This window comes from Bubalus bubalis, chromosome 12, assembly GCF_019923935.1.
Source record: "Bubalus bubalis isolate 160015118507 breed Murrah chromosome 12, NDDB_SH_1, whole genome shotgun sequence".
Classification (NCBI taxonomy): Eukaryota; Metazoa; Chordata; class Mammalia; order Artiodactyla; family Bovidae; genus Bubalus; species Bubalus bubalis.
This window is the reverse complement of record NC_059168.1, coordinates 10868599-10889889: the sequence shown is the minus strand read 5'-3', so window position 1 is coordinate 10889889 and position 21291 is coordinate 10868599. Positions and strand designations below refer to the sequence as shown.

Here is a 21291-nt window from a genome sequence, read left to right as displayed (position 1 = left end):
TACGTGGGATCCTAGTTCCCGGACCAGGGATTGAACCTGTCTGTGTCCCCTGCATTGCAAGGTGAATTCCCAGTCATTAGCTCACCAGGGAAGACACTGAATTTTAGTATTTCTCTGTACAAGAGAAAAATAAACTGAATCATGGTCATGAGTTCAGGATTATATATGTTACATTTTGCCTTGTTATAATACAGTTGTGGCTTTATGATAAATATAAATTGGGGACATAGCTTGTAATCCAAAGCTAATTTGCATAACTCACGAGGGAAAAAAGCATTAAATGCATTTCTGAAATAAGTATTTTCATTTAATTCAGAATGTCAAGACAGCATTAGACATTGGCCTTGTGCTAAATAACCTTCTTGAAAGGTTTAAACACAGATAAAGAAAATGTTTTCCCTCTAATCTCAATCTTACATAAGAGAAAGAGATGAGGGGAAAAATGTAGACAATTTCTTTAGTGTATATGGCTAAGTACATCAGCCTCCTTAAACTGTAGTGTCCATTACTGACTTCATTAAAATGAACTGGGCAAATATCAAAAGTTATCCACTTTATAAACCAAAGACAGCAATTTTAGGGTTACGGTAAGTAAAAAAATTTTGAAACACTTGAAAAATGTTTGAAATTAGAGAAATCATCTCTTCATTATAAGAAAGAAAGGCATAACAGAAAGTAAAAAACATTTAAACTGATTTTCAGTCCTCTTTGAACAAGAAAAATAGAAAATAATGATTGATTACCAAACTTTGTGCTTTAATCGAACTAATTAATTACAGTGATTTTAAATGGCAACTGCCCATCTGACTAGGTGGTGAGCTTGACAGTTTTGAATGTTTTTGTAATGAGTATTTTTTAAAACACAAAGACACTAAAATGATCTGGTCTTTCAGTGTTTATCTTAATGCATTCTGCATTTCTTTGCCAAGCTTGTAGTTAAGGATCTTGTTCCAATCAATCTTAGTGTGAGTAATTGGGAACCATTGATGAAAGTTGTGTCTGACATTGTCTGATAATTTTCACTGATGACAGTTTGATATTCATCCTTTTTAGCCTCTTCAATCTTTATAAATTCATTTGCTGTTTGCACCTCATTAGACACTGTTAGGGAATCTTGTATATCTTTATGACTCATAGCTGAACCTTAACATTTTCATAATAATGAACCTGAATTCAAGATGCCAGGCACCTGAGTAGTTGAAGGAATGATTGTAAACATCCACTCTGACCTCCAATGACCATTCCAAAAGTCTTTTGCTTGAAATTAATGGCTTTCTATGCATGCGATAACTGTTTGCTGTCCATCTATTTTTTTTAACCACATACAGTACTGACACAGAGTCGGACACGACTGAAGCGACTTAGCAGCAGCAGCAGCAGAGAGCCATTATTACTGAAGTTTGCCATGGTTCAGTTGCGTTTTCTGCTTCATACAGTGTTGGATCAGTTGTGTCCTTATTTTAAGTGATCAAGTTTTTTGGTTCCAAAAACTTTCCGTTTCCCAAGTTACCATGTTCTGTTTTCAATACCTGATTTTCAAAACCTTCAGTTTTACTGAGGTATGCCTGGGTTGCCCCTTCCCTCAGAAGAGTGTCATTGTTAAGCAATAACAGAACATCATTAAACACCTTGTTAAATTCTCCAGGAGGGGCATGAAGGATGAATTTTGCTGCTATGCATACCTTCTCATCAGACAACTGCTCCTCCAGATCTGCTGTTTTCCTTTCGGTGGCACACTAGGCTGCCCGTGTTGATGCTGGCAGTGACAGCCTGCCTCGCCCCTTTCCGCCTGGTCTTCCTTGCTGCACATCCTGCCAGTGAAGGCTTTTTAGATTGTCAAAGGGAAGAGAGGAGGAGAAATACGCAGTTACACTGTCTTTTGCAGTTAGCTGTGTAATTGCTTTAATTAATTCTCTGTTATTTTGTATAAATTTCAGTTACTCTCTAGTATCATCCTGAAGCATTTCCCTTAGTATTTCTTGTAAAAGAAATAAAGAAATTTTCCGTTTAGGTTTATCTGGGGATTGAAAATTTTTAAAAAGAATTTTAATTGTGATAAAATACACATAATATCTTAACCATCTTAACCATTTTAAAGTGTATAGTTTGATAATGTTAAATACATTAACCTTGTTGTACAACCAGTGTCCAGAACTCTTTTCATTTTGCAAAGCTGAAACTCTGCACCATAAACAACTCCCCGTTTCCCCTTATCTCAGCTCCTAGCAGCCACGTTTCTGCTTTGTGTTTCTGTGAATTTGATTACTCTAGATGCCTCTTTTAAGTGGAACCATATAGTATCTGTCCTTTGTGACTGGCTTATTTTCACTTTCATCCTCAGGATTCATCCATGTTGTAGTAGTGACCCAATTACCCTCCTTTTAAGTCTGAATAACATTGCACTCTATGTATGTACAACATTTTGTTTATCCCTTATCAGCTGATAAGACCCTTGGATTGCTTCTGCCTGTTGGCTGTTGTGAGTAGTGCTGCTGTGAGCATAGGTTTGCAAATATCTCTAGACCTTGCCTTCAGTTCTTTTGGATATATACGCAGAAGTGGGATTGCTAGAACATGGTGGTAGTTCTATTTTTAGTTTTCTGAGGAACCTCCCTACTGTTTTCCATAATAGTTGTACCATTTTATAGTTTCACCAACACTACACAAGGGTCCCAGTTTCTCCACATGTTTGCCAACATTTGTTATTTTTTTTCTTTCTCTTTTTCTTTTTTTTGATAGTAGCCATCCTGATGAGTGGGCTTCCCTCATAGCTCAGTTGGTAAAGAACCTGCCTGCAATGAAGGAGACCCTGGTTCGATTCCTGGGTCGGGAAGATCCGCTGGAGAAGGGATCGGCTACCCACTTCAGTACCCTTGGGCTTCCCTTGTGGCTCAGCTGGTAAAGAACCTGCCTGCAATGAGGGAGACCTGGGTTCAATCCCTGGATTGGGAAGAGTCCCTGGAGAAGAGAAAGGCTACCCACTCCAGTATACTGACCTGGAGAATTCCATGGATACGGTCCATGGGGTCACAAAGAGTTGGACACGACTGAGTGACTTTCACTTTCACTATCCTGATGAGTATGAGGTGATGTCTTATTGTTTTGATGAGTGATGTTGAACATCTTTCCCTGTACTTAGTGGCTATTTGTATATGTTTGGAGAAATGGCTCTGCAAGTTCTTTGCCTATTTGATAATAGGTTAATTAGGTGGTTTTTTGTTTTGTTTTTGAGTTTTACTGTTGCTGCTGCTGCTAAGTCGCTTCAGTTGTGTCTGACTCTGTGTGACCCCATAGACGGCAGCCCACCAGGCTCCCCCGTCCCTGAGATTCTCCAGGCAAGAACACTGGAGTGGGTTGCCATTTCCTTCTCCAATGCAGGAAAGTGAAAAGTGAAAGTGAAGTTGCTCAGTCGTGTCCGACTCTTAGCGACCCCATGGACTGCAGCCTATGAGGCTCCTCCATCCATGGGATTTTCCAGGCAAGAGTACTGGAGTGGGTTGCCATTGCCTGCTCCGTTTTGAGTTTTAAGAGTTCTTTATATATTATGGCTATTAATCCTGTATCAGATATGTGATTTTCAAACATTTTCCCCCATTTTGTGGTTTGCCTTTTTACTCTGTTGGTGGTGTCTTCTGATATACAGAATTTGACAATTTTCATGAAGTCCAGTTTGTCTGTTGTTTCTTTTGTTGCTTGTGCCTTTGCTATCATATCCAAGAAATCATTGCCAAACCTACTGTTGTGCAACTTTTGCTCTGAATTTTCTTCTAAGAGTTTTATAGTTTTAGGTCTTTAAGTCTTTGATCTGGCTTCTAGAACACTAAAGGAATGCTGCTGCTAAGTCACTTTAGTCGTGTCCAACTCTGTGCAGCCCCGTAGACGGCAGCCTACCAGGCTCCTCCGTCCATGGGATTTTCCAGGCAGGAGTACTGGAGTGGGTTGCCGTTGCCTTCTCCGGTTTTGGACAATACTGTAGCATGAATTCAGACTGAAAACCTGAATCAGTACTGGCTTACTGTTCAGATTCTCAGGGAAGTTCTTTTTAACTCCCTCCACTCAGTGCCAAGGTTGAGAAGTGGAAGTTTCTTTTCTGTGGGAAAGTTTATTTCCCTTTTAATTTTATATTTGTTGAAAAGACCATCCTCTTCCCATTGAATGAACTTCATACTTTTATTGAAAATTATTTGACCATATATATGTGAGAATTTATTCTTGGGATCTCTTTGCTCTGGCTGATACTCCCAGTACTGTGTTGATTAGAAATGGCAAGAGTAGGCATTCTTGCATTGTCCCTGGTCTTAGAGGAAAAACTTTCAGTTTTACACTATTGAGTATGATATGAGTTAGTTGTGGGTCCTCATAAGTGGCCTAGGTCATGTTTGACTGTTTGCAACCCTTTGGACTGTATCCCACCAGGCTCCTCTGTCCATGGGAGTCTCCAGGCAAGAATACTGGAGTGGATTTATGCCCTCTTCCAGGGGATCTTCCCAATTTAGGGATTGAACCTGTGTCTCCTGCATTGCAGGCAGATTCTTTACCTACTAAGCCAGTCCATTCTGAAGGAGATCAGCCCTGAGATTTCTTTGGAAGGAATGATGCTGAAGCTGAAACTCCAGTACTTTGGCCATCTCATGCGAAGAGTTGACTCATTGGAAAAGACTCTGATGCTGGGAGGGATTGGGGGCAGGAGGAGAAGGGGACGACAGAGGATGAAATGGCTGGATGGCATCAGTGACTCGGTGGATGTGAGTCTCAGTGAACTCCGGGAGTTGGTGATGAACAGGGAGGCCTGGGGTGCTGCGATTCATGGGGTCGCAAAGAGTCGGACACGACTGAGCGACTGAACTGAACTAAAGCCACCTTTGGGAAGCCCCATTATATTGATTAGTTTCCTTCTGTTCCTCATTTGTTGAGTGCTTTTATCATGCAAGGGTATTGAATATTCAAGTGCTTTTTCTGTATCAGTAAAGATGATCCGTGGTTTTGTTCTTCATTCTGTCAATGTGAAGTATTGATTGCTTTTTATGAGTTGAATCATCCTTGCATTCCATGGTTAATCCCCACGTGATCATGGTGTATACTACTTTTAATGTGTTGTGAATTCTGTGTGCTAACATTTTTGAGGGTGATTGAAGCGATTTGGTCCTTGGCTTTTCTGAGTTGGCAAGCTTTTGATTACTGATTCAATCTCCTTGCTAGTTATACATTTCAGATTTTCTGTTTTTTCATTGTTCAGTCTTAGTAGGTTGTGTCTTTCTAGGGATTAATGTGTGTCCTGTGTGTTGGTGTGCAGTTGTTCATAATGTTCTCTTATGGTCCTTATTTTGTGGCATTGGTTGTAATATTCCCTCTTGTATTTCTGATTTTATTATTTGAGTCTTTTTTTTTCTTAGTCTAGCTAAGGGGTTATCAATGTTGTCAGTTTTCTGAAAAAATCACTTTTAGTTTCATGATTTTTTTCCCTTGTTGACCATTTCATTTATCTGTGCTCCAATTTTTGTTATTTTCAGCTTTAGGTTTTAGTTTTTCTTTTAGTTCCTTGAGGTGCAAGTTAGATTGTTACTTGAGATCTTACCTTTTTTTAAAGCATGCCATTTATAGCTTAAACTTCCTTCTTATTACTTCTTTAATTGCATGCATAAATTTTTTTGGTATTTTGCATTTTCATTTGTGTCAAGGTATTTTCTGATTTCCTTTATGACTTCTTGTTGTTTAAGAGAGTAGTGTTTAATTTCCACATATTGTAAAATTTCCAGTTTTTTCTTAGGCTGTTTATTTCTAGTTTCATTACATTGTGATTAGAAAAGGTACTGTGTATTAGTTCAGTCTTCTTGAATTTATTCAGACTAGTTTTATGGCTAGACATGTGTTCTGTCCTGAAGAATGTTTCATGTGTAATTGAGAAAATGTATTCTGCTGTTTATGGATTGAGTATTCTATATATATATCTGTTAGGTTTGATGGAGAAGGCAATGGCACCCCACTCCAGTACTCTTGCTTGGAGAATCCCATGGACGGAGGAGCCTGGTAGGCTACAGTCCATGGCGTCGCTAAGAGTCAGACATGACTGAGCGACTTCACTTTCACTTTTCACTTTCCTGCATTGGAGAAGGAAATGGCAACCCACTCCAGTGTTCTTGCCTGGAGAATCTCAGGGACAGGGAAGCCTGGTGGGCTGCCGTCTATGGGGTCTCATAGAGTCTGACACGACTGAGGCGACTTAGCAGCAGCAGGTTTGATTGGTCTATAGTGTTGTTCAATTTCTGTATTTTCTTATTCTTCTGACTGGTTCTATGCATTATTGAAAGAACATTATTCATTATTCATTATGTTGTGTATTTCTCCGTTCAGTTCTTCCAACATCTGTCTTATTAATTTAGGAGCTCTGAAGTTTGGTGCAGAAATACACTTTTCATATCTTCTTGGTGAATTGACCCTTTTATCATTATATGGCATACTTCTTTGTCTCTTGTAACAGTTTTTGACCGCTCCTGTGTTTTGGTTACTGTTGTATGAAATATCTTTTTTTAATCCTTTTAATTGATATGCATCCTTAGATCTAAAATGTTTCTTTGATAGGTAGTATGTAGTTGGAAGACCACTAAAGACCACAAACTTTTAATATTAAAAGCTAATCAGGGAAGGACTCTGAAACTGTTTATACCAGAAGGCATTTAACCTCAGATCAGAGTTGCTGATGACACCTGCTTAGTTTTAAAGCATTCATCTTAAGAATTCTCTTTCAAGTGTTTGGGTTATACCAATATCTGAGGCACCTGTGGGAAAACTGATCAGACATACGGGAATGTATTAGAAATTAATTTCCTTAATGAAGTCTATAAACCATTGGGTAGGTAATAAAAATAAGTTCTGGGAAATGTATTTTTTTAATAAGAACTTTTCCAATGAACCCATTCACTGGAAGAAGAAGAAGGGAGCGACAGAGGATGAGATGGTTGGATGTCATCATGGACTCAATGGACATGAGTTTGAGCAAACTCTGGGAGATAGTGAAGGATAGGGAAGCGTGGCGTGCTGGAGTCCATGGGGTCACAAAGAGTCGGACACAACTGAGGGAATGAACAACAGTAAGAACTTTTAACATTTAATTTTAACTTTTAAGGTTTTTTTAGCTGATAAAAGTGAAAGTGTGTTCTTTTTTCTCACACACTGGGTTAGTTTGTCAAAGTGTTGGTTTCGTAATATTGTATCATTAGTGTTCTACAAATATCCTAGGGAATTGAACTTTTTTTTGTAAGCTAATATGAATCAGCTATTTTCAAAGGCAAGACCCTGTGCTGTACACCCAGCATTATTTAGTTGCAGTGAATAGCCATTATGAACATTCATTTTGGCATTCTTCGTTCCTGGAGGGCTCAAGGAATACTAACTGTGCCAAAACATTGGCTCTATTTTTATTTATTTAGGGATTTCAAATTGCCAAAATGAATTTGCAAAATGCCTTTCTTTGCTTTTTGTTCTTTATTCCTCAGAAAATGCCACTGAAGCAAGGTGGGTGTGCCCCATGGTGTTCTACCTTTTGAGAAAAACCTCATAAAAGAGTCTATACCATAGAAATCTCTTTAGTTATTGAATAGAATCTCTTTAGTTATTGAATAGATTTTTGAGTTAAGCTTGCCTTTCTCATCAAAAGCACATTGTTGTATGTGCTCTGTAAAAATGTTTTGTTAGTGTAGTAACTGTTTTAATTATGGGGGAAAAAATTACCTTATGATCTTGAGTTTCCTTCAGAGGTTCTTTGACATTTGTGGTTTTGTGAGCATGCATCTTTTCTTGACTCATAGCTGCCTGTTTTATTTTTATCAATCTCTTTTTTTATGGACATTATGTCTCTTTTTATTTTATTTTATTTTTTAACTTTACAATGTTGTATTGGTTTTGCCATATATCAACATGAATCCGCCACAGGTATACACGTGTTCCCCATCCTGAACCCTCCTCCTTCCTCCCTCCCTGTACATGTCTCTTTTTAAAAAGTCTCTTTAAGAGTCTGAGGTATTCTCATTTTGAAGTCTTTTGAAATACCTTTGAAAGTATAGTTTGTAATTTCATTTTTAGCAAGAGTGTTGCTTTGTTTTGTCCTTTGGTACATTCTTCTCTACCTGGTGTTCTTCTCTATTCTGGTTGTCTCCACCTTGCCCCTTGCATCTCCTTTAAAAGGAGGTTTTACATTGGAAGCTTTGGGTTCTTACACTCCAAGAATATTGGGGAAAATCTCAGTAACCCATCCTGAACCAGTAGGTGACTTGGTGTGACTGAAGTCATTTTTGTTTGATTGCCTCTGATCTTTTCCATGTGCACTGCTTCAGTTTTTATTGCCTTCTTTCACAAATAGGAGAGCCCTGCTTCAACCTCTGATTATGCAAAATGAGCCCAACTTTGTCCCCATTGTCCATGCTCTCGGATGATTTTAATTCCTGTTATTTGGGTTAATTTCTTAGATGTCTCAAATAGTAAGATTGTGAAATAGGTAACTTGCTTGTTTCTACTTGCTTCTTTTACTTCTAACAAGTATGTGTGCGAAGTCACTTCAGTAGTGTCTGACTCTTTGCGAGCCTATGGACTGTAGCCCACCAGGCTCCCCTGTCCATGAGATTTTCCAGGCAAGAATAGCAGAGTGGGTTGCCATTACCTTCTCCAGGTACAAGCATAGGAGGTTAAAGAACTGGTGTGGTTTGTTGGAATATGTCAAGTCCTTACTGTGTAACCAAAATCACTATTTCCTAATTTTTTTTAATGAATTAATTAAAAAATAATTAAGTTTGGCTGCACTGCGTTCTGTGCATCAGCTTTCTCTAGTTGTGGTGAGTGGGGGCTACTGTATAGTTAGGTTGTGCAGGCTTCTCTTTGTGGTGGCTTCTCTTGCTGTAGAGCACAGGTGCTCTAGAGCTTGGGCTTGTAATTGTGGTGCATGGGCTTAGTTGCCCTCTGGCATGTGGGATCTCCTTGGACCAAGGATCAGACTCATGTCTCCTGTGTTGGCAGGTGGATTCTTAACTACTGCACCACCAGGGAGGTTGAAGATAATAAGTTGGACAGTGATTATGAAGTCTAAATGTTATATTTGTGAAAGTGCTTTATAAACTGACAAACATAATTTAAACATTAAATTTGTTTATTGTTTAGTCATAGGGATTGTGTTATTACTCTCTTTAAATCTGCCTTTGATTTTCAGGTTGTTCCATTGACCTGTCATCTGTGGCAACAGCCATTATATCAAAACAATAGTAGAACACAAATTTCTGATACTAACATGGCCTCTTTGGAAAATATAGCTCCGTGGGGTTCTGGCAATGATCAGGTATGTCTTCTGTAACTGGAAAACTTCCTTTTGATAAGCAGCATGAGAAATTCTGATTTAGCTATGAAGAGCAGAAAGAGGTGAATTAGTTTAATATTCTACTTTTCTAGTAGATCTTTGGTAGCCTTAATTATATAGAACAGCAGTTTACTTTTTTTTGGTCTCAGGATTCCTTTACATTTTTCAAAAGTGTTTTAAAGAGTTTTTGTTTATAAGGGTTGTCTATATCAATAACCTTAGATATGCAGATGACAGGCACCACACTTACGGCAGAAAGTCAAGAGGAACTAAAAAGCCTCTTGATGAAAGTGAAAGAGGAGAGTGAAAAAGTTGGCTTAAAGCTCAACATTCAGAAAACTAAGATCATGGCATCTGGTCCCATCACTTCATGGGAAATAGATGGGGAAACAGTGGCTGACTTTATTTTTTGGGGCTCCAAAATCACTGCAGATGGTGATTGCAGCCATGAAATTAAAAGACACTTACCCCTTGGAAGGAAAGTTATGACCAACCTAGACGGCATATTCAAAAGCAGAGACATTACTTTGCCAACAAAGGTTCGTCTAGTCAAGGCTATGGTTTTTCCAGTGGTCATGTATGGATGTGAGAGTTGGACTGTGAAGAAAGCTGAGCACCGAAGAATTGATGCTTCTGAACTGTGGTGTTGGAGAAGACTGTTGAGAGTCCCTTGGACTGCAAGGAGATCCAACCAGTCCATCCTAAAGGAGACCAGTCCTGGGTGTTCTTTGGAAGGAATGATGCTAAAGCTGAAACCCCAGTACTTTGGCCACCTCACGCGAAGAGTTGACTCATTGGAAAAGACCCTGATGCTGGGAGGGATTGGGGGCAAGAGGAGAAGGGGACGACAGAGGATGAGATGGCTGGATGGCATCACTGACTCGATGGACATGAGTTTGAGTGAACTCCGGGAGTTGGTGATGGACAGGGAGGCCTGGCATGCTGCAATTCATGGGGTCGCAGAGTTGGACACGACTGAGCGACTGAGCTGAACTGAACTGATGTCAAGTTATTAAAATTAAATCATTTTAAGAACATTTATTTAAAAATAACAAATCCATTATATATTAACATAAAAATATGTTTTAAAATGAAAAATTACTGTTTTCCAAAGCAAAAAAAATTGGTTGAAAGGATGGCATCGTTTTACATTTTTGCACATCTCTTTAATGTTAGCCTTACTAGAAGACAGTTGTTGTATTAGACAGGGTTCTCCAGAAAAATAGAACCAATAGGAGATAATACATGTGTATTTACAATAGTGTTAGTTGCTCAGTTGTGTCCAACTCTTTGCAACCCCTTAGACTGTAGCCCGCCAGGCTCCTCTGTCCATGGATTTCTTTAGGCAAGAGTATTGGAGTGGGTAGCCATTTTCTTCTCCAGGGGATCTTCCTGACCCAGGGATCAAACCAAGGCCTCCTGCATTGCAGTCAGATTCTATACCGTCTGAGCCACCAGGAAAACCCACATATATACAGTATGTATATATGTGTGTGTATATGTGTGTGTGTGTGTGTGTGTGTGTGTGTGTGTATTTGTGTCTGTGTGTGTATTATAAGGAATTTGTTGCAGGAGTGGAGACCCCATCTATGGCCCAAAAGTGGGCTCTTGTCTAAACACTTGGATATTAATTATCCGGGGAGACACACATGCAGACAAAGCAAGAGATTTTGTTGGGGAAAACCCAGGTGGCGAGCAGGAGGGTAAGAGAACCCAAGAGAACTACTCTGCCATGAGACTTGCAGTCTCTGGATTTATGGTGATGGGGTTTAGTTTCTGGGTTGATCCTTCTGTCTCAGGGTCCTTCCTGGTGGTGTGTGCATAGCTCAGCCAAGAGAAGGATTCTGGGAGATTGGTAGGATGTTTGGGCTGGTGTCTCCTATCTCCTTTTGACCTTTCCCAAATTCTTTCTGATGGTGGTAGCTTGTTACTTCCACATTACTTACCATGGACCTCCTGTTGTTAAGATAACTCATGCAAGTGGCTGGCCACTTGCCTGGTCATGGCGGGCAGTTTCAGTCCACATTTCCCTTAGCAGATTGGCTCATGTGATTATGGAGGCTGAGAAATTCCAAGTTCTATAATGTGGGGACCCAGGGGTGCTGATAGTTTAATTCCAGTCTGGACCTAGGAATTGACTGATGGTATATGTTCTAACCCAAGTCTAAAGGCTCAATGACAGGCCAGCGGATGGTATAAGTTCTGTGCCAAGTCTGATTCCAAAGGCAGAAGACTGATGTCCCAGCTTGAAGACCATCAGACAGAGAGAGCAAATTATCTTTTGTCTAGCCTTTTGTTCTATTCAGGCCTTTAGTGGATTAGGTGAGGCCTGCCCACATCAGGAAGGGCAGTCTGCTTTACTAAGTCTGTGGATCAAATGTTAATCTCATCCAGACATGCTCTCACAGTGCCCAGATTGTTTAACCAAATATCTGGGCACCCTGTGGCCCAGCCAAGTAACACATAAAATTAACTGTCATAACTAAACTTTCAGATTTGCTTTCTGCGTTTAGTCCATTGGGATATATTGTTTTGCTTAAATTATATGAAGAAAATCTAACCTTATATAGGTACATAGTTAGAAAATGGAGGCCCATGTCACTTCCCTGAAAGGATGTCAGTGACTCCTAGGGATCTTCAGACCAAATTTTGGGAACCACTAATCTAGAACATAGTAATAAACTTAGAGGAAATGGAAAAATTGTGAGCAGATAGGAAAAAGCTCATATATGTTTGTAGGAGGAAAAAAAATACAGTCTTACTCATAATGATTAAATATTTAAAGGTGATTATGTAATAACTTAGATATCAGATTTCTTCTGGTTCCTTCAGTTTTCTCTGAATTGCAGTTATTATCCATTGAATGCAAGATACAGAGGAAGGAGATTTACTGTCACCAAGCTCAAAGGGTTACGAGAAACCCTAACAAGAAAAAGCATAGTAATTGTGACCGTTAATGGAAGGGAGATTGTTATTTGTTGAATTGTGTCCCCTCAACTTATTTGAATTTTTGACTTCTGTTTGATATGTTGGAATATTTTGATTCTCATGTAGATCCGGGGCTTTAAATATACCTGTGTACTTAAAGATTGCAAATTTGTATCTCCAGCCTTTACTTCTCCTTCAAAATTTGTTTGTATTTATTTTATTGTCATCCCTCTTCATATCAATCAAAAATATTTAGAGGTTTGAGGGTCTTTTTATATTAATTAAAAGGATATAACACTCAGGATCATAGCAAAACAAGCTGAAAGAAAAGAATGGTCAACAGATTTTTTTAAAGTTTTATTTTATGATGGGAAATTATTGGAGTATGTTTGCATGAAGAGAGGAATTGTTCAATAGGAAGGGAAAATATGTGAAGGAAAGTGGGAAATCACATAAAGAAATCATTAGAAAAAAATGGAATGAGATGGGAAAGCCATTGATAGGTAGAGGGAGAGACAGTTTAAGTCATAAAATGAAAATCTGGGTTAGGTAATAGGGCTGTAGATCTTGTGATAGGAAAATAAGGGAGCTCCATCTCCTGCTCTTTGCTTACTGAAGTGGGAAATGAGGTCATCAGTTGAAAATGAGGAAGGAGAGTTCAGTAGTTCTGAGCAAAGTATAAAGTAATCATTTTGGCCAGTCAGCTTGGCAGGAAATTATAGTAGAACTTCCAGGCAGGGCTGAGTGCCTTTGAGGTTTAATGTTATCAATCTAAAGCAAATATTGTATGTTAATGTATATATATGAAATCTAGAAAAACTGGTATAGGTGATGTTATTCATAGAGCAGAAATAGAGACACAGACATAGAGAACAAATATATGAATACCAAGGAAAAAGGGAGAGTGGTGGGATGAATTGGGGAATTGGGATTGACATGTATACACTATTGTTGCTAAAGTGAAGTCGCTCAGTCGCGTCCGACTCTTTGCGACCCTGTGGACTGTAGCCTCCCAGGCTCTTCCCTCCATGGGATTCTCCAGGCAAGAGTACTGGAGTGGGTTGCCATTTCCTTCTCCAGGGGATCTTCCCGACCCGGGGATTGGACCCAGGTCTCCCACATTGCAGGCAGACGCTTTAAGCTCTGAGCCAGCAGCTCATATTGTTGCTAAGTGTAAAATAAATAACTAATGAGAACCTACTGTGTAGCACAGGGAACTCTACTCAGTGCTCGGTGGAGACCTAAATAGGAAGAAAATCCAAAAAAAAGATATATGTATACATATTGCTGGTTCACTTTGTTGTACAGCAGAAACTAACACATTGTAAATCAACAGTTCACCCGTGCATATGTGCTCAGTCACGTCTGACTCCTTGTGACCCCTTGGACTGTAGCCCACCAGGCTCCTCTGGCCATGGGATTTCCCAGGTGATAAAACTGGAGTGGGTTGTCATTTCCTCCTCCAGGGATTGAACCTGCATCTTTTGTGTCTCCTGCAGTGGTAGGCGGGGTTTTTTTTTTTTTTTTTTTTAACCTCTAGTGCCACCTGGGAAGCGAGATTTTTAAAATAAAAAAAATCAACTATACTCCAGTAAAAATTCATTTTAAAAAAATCTAAAGGAAATCCAGTCTGAATGTGTGTTTTCTTCAGCAGTGTGCTGTTGCTTGGATTAAGACAAGGAGAGGTTCAACTAGAACTCAACTTTTGCCAGGCAGATAGGATGGTAGGGGACAAGGGTAAGAAAGTCAGAAATGTTTGTGAAACAGTGTTTATAAAGATGACTCTGACACTCACAGTGTTCATGGGGTTCTCCTAGGCAAGAATACTGAAGTGGTTTGCCGTTCCCTTCTCCAGTGGACCACGTTTTGTCAGATGTCTCCACCATGACCCATCTGTCTTGGGTAGTTTAATTGAGTTAGACAAGGCTGTGGTCCATGTGATCAGTTTGGTTAGTTTTCTGTGATTGTGGTTTTCATTCCGTCTGCCCTTTGATGGATAAGGATAAGAGGCTTATGGAAGCTTCCTGATGGGAGAGACTGGGGGGGAAACTGGGTCTTGTTCTGATGGGCAGGGGGGCCTTGCTCAGTAAATCTTTAATCCAGTTTTCTGTTGATGGGGGGGACGCTATGTTCCCTCCCTGTTGTTTGACCCAAGACCAAACTATGGTGGAGGTGATGAAGATAACGGCGACCTCCTTCAAAAGGTGCGGGCACGCACAGCTGCACTCAGTGCCTCCGACCCTGCAGCAGCCACTGCAGACCCACGCCTCTACTGGACGCTCCTGGACACTCACGAACAAGTCTGGGTCAGTCTCTTGTGGGGTCACTGTTCGGTGGTAACTGTGGCTCAGATCATGAACTTAGAATTGCAAAATTCAGACTTAAATTGAAGAAAGTAGGGAAAACCACTAGACCATTCAGGTATGACCTAAATCAAATCCCTTACCATTATACAGTGGAACTGACAAGTAGATTCAAGAGATTAGATCTCATAGAGTGCCTGAAGAACTATGGACGGATGGACAGAGGTTCATGACATTGTCCAGGAGGCAGTGGTCAAGACCATCCCCAAGAAAAAGAAGTGCAAAAGGCAAAATGGTTGTCTGAGGAGACCTTATAAATAGCTGAGGAAAGAAGAAAAGTGAAAGGCAAAGGAGAAAAGGAAAGATATACCTATTTGAATGCAGAGTTCTAAAGAATAGCAAGCACAGATAAGAAAGCCTGCCTCAGTGATCAGTGCAAAGAAATAGAGGAAAACAATAGAATGGGAAAGACTAGAGATCTCTTCAAGAAAAGGAGAGATACCAAGGGAACTTTTCATGCAAAGATGGGCTCAATAAAGGACAGAAATGGTATGGATCTAACAGAAGCAGAAGATATTAAGAAGAGGTGACAAGAATACACAGAAAAACTGTACAAAAAAGATCTTCATGACCCAGATAATCATGATTGTGTGATCACTCACACTCACCTAGAGCCAGACATCCTGGAATGTGAAGTCAAGTGGGCCATAGGAAGCATCACTACGAACAAAGCTAGTGGAGGTGATGGAATTTCAGTTGAGCTATTTCAAATCCTGAAAGATGATGCTGTGAAAGTGCTGCACTCAGTATGCCAGCACATTTGGAAAACTCAGCAGTGGCCCCAGGACTGGAAAAGGTCAGTTTTCATTCCAATCCCAAAGAAAGGCAATGCCAAAGAATGTTCAAACTACCACACAATTGCACTCATCTCACGTACTAGCAAAGTAATGCCCCAAATTCTCCAAGCGAGTTTTCAACAATACGTGAACCGTGAACTTCCAGATGTTCAAGCTGGTTTTAGAAAAGGCAGAGGAACCAGAGATCAAATTGCCAACATCCGCTGGATCATTGAAAAAGCAAGAGAGTTCCAGAAAAACATCTATTTCTGCTTTATTGACTATGCCAAAGCCTTTGACTGCGTAGGTCACAACAAACTATGGAAAATTCTGAAAGAGATGGGAATACCAGACCACCTTATCTGCCTCCTGAGTAATCTGTATGCAGGTCAAGAAGCAACAGTTAGAACTGGACATGCAATAACAGACTGGTTCCAAATCAGGAAAGGAGTACGTGAAAGCTGTATGTTGTCACCCTATTTATTTAACTTACATGCAGAGTACATCATGTGAAATGCTGGGCTGGAGGAAGCACAAGCTGGAATCAAGATTGTCAGGAGAAATATCAATAACCTCAGATATGTAGATGATACCACCCTTATGACAGAAAGCAAAGAAGAACTAAAGAGCCTCTTGATGAAAGTGAAAGAGGAGAGTGAAAAAGTTAGTTTAAAGCTCAACATTCAGAAAACTAAGATCATGGCATCTGGTCCCATCACTTCATGGGAAATAGATGGGGAAACAGTGGCTGACTTTAATTTTGGGGGCTCCAGAATCACTGCAGATGGTGATTGCAGCTATGAAATTAAAAGACACTTACTCCTTGGAAGGAAAGTTATGACCAACCTAGACAGCATATTCAAAAGCAGAGACATTACTTTGCCAACAAAGGTCTGTCTAGTCAAGGCTATGGTTTTTCCAGTGGTCATGTATGGATGTGAGAGTTGAAGTATAAAGATGGGAAAGTAAAAAGTATAAAGATGTGAGAGTATAAAGAAAGCCGAGTGCCAAAGAATTGATGCTTTTGAACTGTGGTGTTGGAGAAGACTCTTGAGAGTCCCTTGGACTGCAAGGAGATCCAACCACTCCATCGTAAAGGAGATCAGTCCTGGGCATTCATTGGAAGGATTGATGTTGAAGCTGAAACTCTTAATACTTTGGCCACCCGATGTGAAGAGCTGACTCATTGGAAAATACCCTGATGCTGGGAAAGATTGAGGGTAGGAGGAGAAGGGGATGACAGAGGATGAGATGTTTGGAGGGCATCACCGACTCGATGGACATGGGTTTGGGTGAACTCTGGGAGTTGGTGATGGACAGGGAGGCCTGGCGTGCTGCAGTCCATGGGGTTGCAAAGAGTTGGACATGACTGAGCAACTGAACTGAACTGACAAACACTTGAGAGTGGTAAAGAGGAAAATGCAGTTAATAAGTGTTACTCAGTCATGTCCAACTCCCAGGCTCCTCTGTCCATGGAATTTTTCCAGGCAGAATACTGGTGTGGGTTGCCATTTGCTTCTCCAGGGGATCATCCTGACCTTGGGATTGAACCTGGCTCTCCTGCATTGCAGGCAGATTCTTTACCAACTGGGCTACCAGGGAAGTGTAAATGTGATAGGATAGTTGTCTTCATAAGGTAGCAAAATTATTGCAGTTTAGGAGCTGAGTGATCTGTGGAGGTCAGAGTATGGACAGGAGAACAAATGCATATATCTTTCATCTGTAGTGAAGAATAAACTATGGGACAAGGCTCAAACCCTGGTCAGAGGGGTTAAGAGATGAGTTGGGACCTGAAATTTTGTTGTAGTGAAAATCCCAAGATGATTGGAATTCCCTTGCTTTCAAACCTATTCACTGGCCCACTATTCCCTATTGAATTGAATACTTTCAAAAGAAAAAAAAAAATCATTCTCACATTCCTTTTTATTTTTCAAGTATGAAAAATGTATAAAGCATGTTTCCAATAGCAATTTGATGTTACAGATTTGACTAATTTATCTGACATACATGGGATTGGTATATTTTGGAATGCCAAAGGTCTATTATCTGGTAAGCCATAGATGGATAGTGTTAATATTTTAGAATATTATTCTCCAGGATTATTTTTCTCTGTATATTTATTTTTTTATAGCTGATATTAGAAAGTGGATAGTTGGTGTATCTTTTTTTTTTTTTTTTAAGCTTACTCTTAAGCACATTCGGTTAGAGGATTTTAACTAATGGAAATAATCCTTTAAAGTTTTGTTGAAATTGTGAAATTGTCCTAAATTATAATATATATTTTTATATGTGGGTCATTTGGGAATTAAAAAAATTTAATTTGGTTAAGAAATAAAATAATGAATATCAGTACATCATTTATCTAAGCCTATTGATAGCCATCAATATAATGTCATTGTCTCATCTTTTTAAACAGATAGGTTAAAATAATTCATTGTTTAACAAAAAATTTTGTTTGTATAATTAATGAAAAGCTGAAAGTAGAGGAAACATGGTAAAGAGAAAAGCAGAAATAAGTTAGAAAGTAGAACTGTTACACTGAAGATAGAAAAAATGTATACATTCCTAGCAAATCCAGTCAAGAAAAAAAACCCCCACCTTAATGAAGTAGACTTAATACAAACCTCTCAAAGTTTATGGAGTTGAACTGGAACTAAGAAGAAATCAAGAATGTTATAATAGTACCAACTATCAAAAAGGTTTTTGGATTTAATGAATTCAACGATGAAGTCTTTTATATTTTTAAAAAAATTTCCTTGTATAAAAATATACAGAACAAGGTTAGAAAACAAAAGCATTTAAAAATACTAATGAATCTTAATCACTGAGAATGTTAAAGACTGCTGTCAAATCTAATTAAAGGTCTCATCTACCATCTGCCTACTACTGTGAAGTTGTTACATTATGAAGAAATTTATTGCTGTATTTTATCAGATGTAATTGGGGAAAAATGATGGCTTCTAATGCTGTTTGATCAAATTTCGTGCCCATTCCTAATCAAATTAATTTAAAGTGAAAATAAAGGAATACTTTAATAGCATGACAGGAAGAATATTCTTAAATAACCAGACTTAAACAGAAAATGCCTATAAAACTGGTTACCATTAGTCTTTAATTCAACTTTAGTTCAACATTGCTACTTAGTGTGGTTTGTGGATTGGTGCCAGTCCATGAATTGCCTGTTACTGTCAAGAAATAAAAAGAATTGAGAGGAAGTGTTTAGAAACTTTTATAGCAAATTGATGTTTTTTAGTATCAGAAAATGACACTTAGACATGTATTTTGTATTTTGGGCTTATATACCTTTTCAGTTTCATTTTCCTAGTTTTTTTTTTTTTTTTTCTAGTTTGTAAATTAATTTGTTTTTTATTTACTTGTTACCTATTAATTTTTATTAGTATTAATAAAATGTTATCCTGTAATGAGTTGGAAGCAGGAAGAATTGACCATAGGTATTTTGAGAGACATTGCTCTGAATCACGCCACTAGTAAAAGAGTTAATATTTGAAAGAGACAAATGTACCACTCACGACTCATGAAGCCACATGTTTTGTACCAAGAAGTCCACAGAAACTAGTATAGCAAATAAGAGTTAGTAAAGTGGTCATGTGTAAAGAATATTGTAGCTTTAGATTTGGAATTTTTTTTTCAGTTTTATGATATTGTAGGATTTCATCATGAAGAACCAAATTTATTGTTTTAATGATGAGAAGTAATATTAAAGAATAGCAGAAATGCCAGTGGTTCAACACGTTAAAAGATGTGTAATAATGGGAAAAGGTAAAAAATTGTATTGTGAAAAAAGAGAACAGCTTTGATTGTTTAAAATTTTGATGAAAATATGAAATAGAAAGCTATATGCTAATGTAAATGGACATTTTAATCTAAATGTTAATATGTATGGTAACTCAGTTAATGATTTGGCATATTTTCCCTAAAATTCTTGTTTTAGAGAACAGAATCTTGGCATTGTCTTCCTCAAGAAATGGACTCATCCTGCACCTTGGATACAGCCCAGACTGGGTTTAATATGAGAGAGAAAGGGACTGAAGTGACCGATTTCACCTCTTTGGAGGAAGGTATATTGACCCAATCAGAAAATCAAGGAAAGGATCCCAACAGAGACCTCTTATGTTCTCCGTTGCTAGGTAATACCTCTTTATTTTTAGCTAGTAGTAATACCTCACATTTACAAAATACATATGGGGGACTCCAAATCTTGCGTCTAAATCCTTGAGTTGAGTTCTGTAGAACTGTACTCAAACGTGTTAGTTTATTTCTGGTTTTTCACACTGGCCAGCTGGTCTAGTTACGTTAAATATGCAATTGCTCCTCATTTTATCATTCCCTGTTGCTCTCAGAAGGCATAGAAGCTTTCTCTCATGGATATGCCTCCTCAGTCCTGACTCGGGGGTTTTTCTTGGGGATAACCACATGTGGTATCCTTTGACTGCTTCTCTCAGCAATGGAGGCTCCATGATGTATAAAAACCAAACAGAAAACAAATGTTCATGCTTACCTAATTAGCTTCTTAGAACTAGTTAAGACATTTATCATTATCCTAAGTTTTTAGATCCAAACATTGAGATAAAGAGGTTAAATGACTTGTCTGAGGCAGATCTTCCTGCTTTCCTCTGTTTAATATGGAACTAATTTATTAGCTCTTTACAAAAGATAAACTTTAAGTCCTTTTCAAATCATCAAGGTAGGAGATGGAATTATATTATCATTACTTTAGATTGCTACACATATATAGGAATGCTTAGGCAATATGATAATTTCAATTTTTTTATGCCTAATTCATAATTCAAATATTATTTTGTTTTCCTTCTGTTTTCTTCAGATTTTTAGTTTCAAAAATTGAAGAAAATGCAACCATCACAGATTTTATAGTTAACCTTTGTCAAGGGTGTGGGATTCAACCATAGAGGTGTCTTAACAGAATTTTGTAGAGGAGCATGAATTAGCAGTTAATCCAACAAGTTCTTTTCAAATGCTATCCAAGTAAAAAGTATCAGTGCCAATATATTCAGTGATGCAGATCATCAAAGTCAAATTTAGTTTTATATTTAAAGAAAGACATTGACAAGAGTTAGAGTTCCTTGAAGAGGAGGTAACATTGATAGCATATGAAAGAAAAGACTTTGCTATGATCAGATATTTGAAGGACTGTCATGCTAAAGATGAAGCAACTTATTTTTCATTTATTCATTTATTTAGCAAATATCTAAGTGCCTATTGTGTGTTATGCACTTAGGAATATATAGAGGAAAGCTGTGTTGTCTTTTGGAAAGACAGTACAATAAAAGGAAAATCATAGTACCATAGGATGAGTTAGATAATGGTCTACAGCAGGGGTCTGCAAGCTACTAGTCACAGGCTGAAGCCTGATTTTGTACCGTCTGTGGGCGAAAAAAGGTTTTAGCATCTTTAGAGGATTGTAAAAAACAAATGAACAAAAGAATTACATGGGGCAGAGACACCATGTGTGATCAACAAAGCCTAAAGTATTTACTCGCTGACCTTTTATAGAAAATGTTTGCCAATTCCTAGTCTAGAGTTGAAAATCAGAGAAGGCAATGGCACCCCACTCCAGTACTCTTGCCTGGAAAATTCCATGGATGGAGGAGCCTGGTGGGCTGCAGTCCATGGGGTTGCTAAGAGTCGGACACGACTGAGCGACTTCACTTTCACTTTTCACTTTCATGCATTGGAGAAGGAAATGGCAACCCACTCCAGTGTTCTTACCTGGAGAATCCCAGGGACAGGGGAGCCTGGTGGGCTGCCATCTATGGGGTCGCACAGAGTCGGACATGACTGAAGCGACTTAGCAGCAGCAGCAGCAGAGTTGAAATGAGACTACAAAACTTGTAGGGAGGCTGTT

At 38.7% G+C, this 21291-nt stretch overlaps 1 protein-coding gene and 1 pseudogene across 3 annotated transcripts in view; one reads left to right on the top strand and one right to left on the bottom strand.

Moving 5' to 3' along the window:
• ALMS1 (ALMS1 centrosome and basal body associated protein) overlaps window positions 1-21291 on the top strand; it is a 190704-nt gene that overhangs the window by 23122 nt on the left and 146291 nt on the right. For 2 of the 3 annotated variants that reach the window (XM_006045931.4, XM_006045930.4), the window contains exons 2-3: window positions 9197-9322; window positions 19360-19555. In XM_006045931.4, coding sequence (XP_006045993.4) covers window positions 9197-9322; window positions 19360-19555 — 322 coding nt within the window. The remainder of the gene's footprint in view (window positions 1-9196; window positions 9323-19359; window positions 19556-21291) is intronic. The other variant, XM_044925773.2, reaches the window with a different exon arrangement.
• On the bottom strand, window positions 897-7803 carry LOC102399389 (annotated as a pseudogene).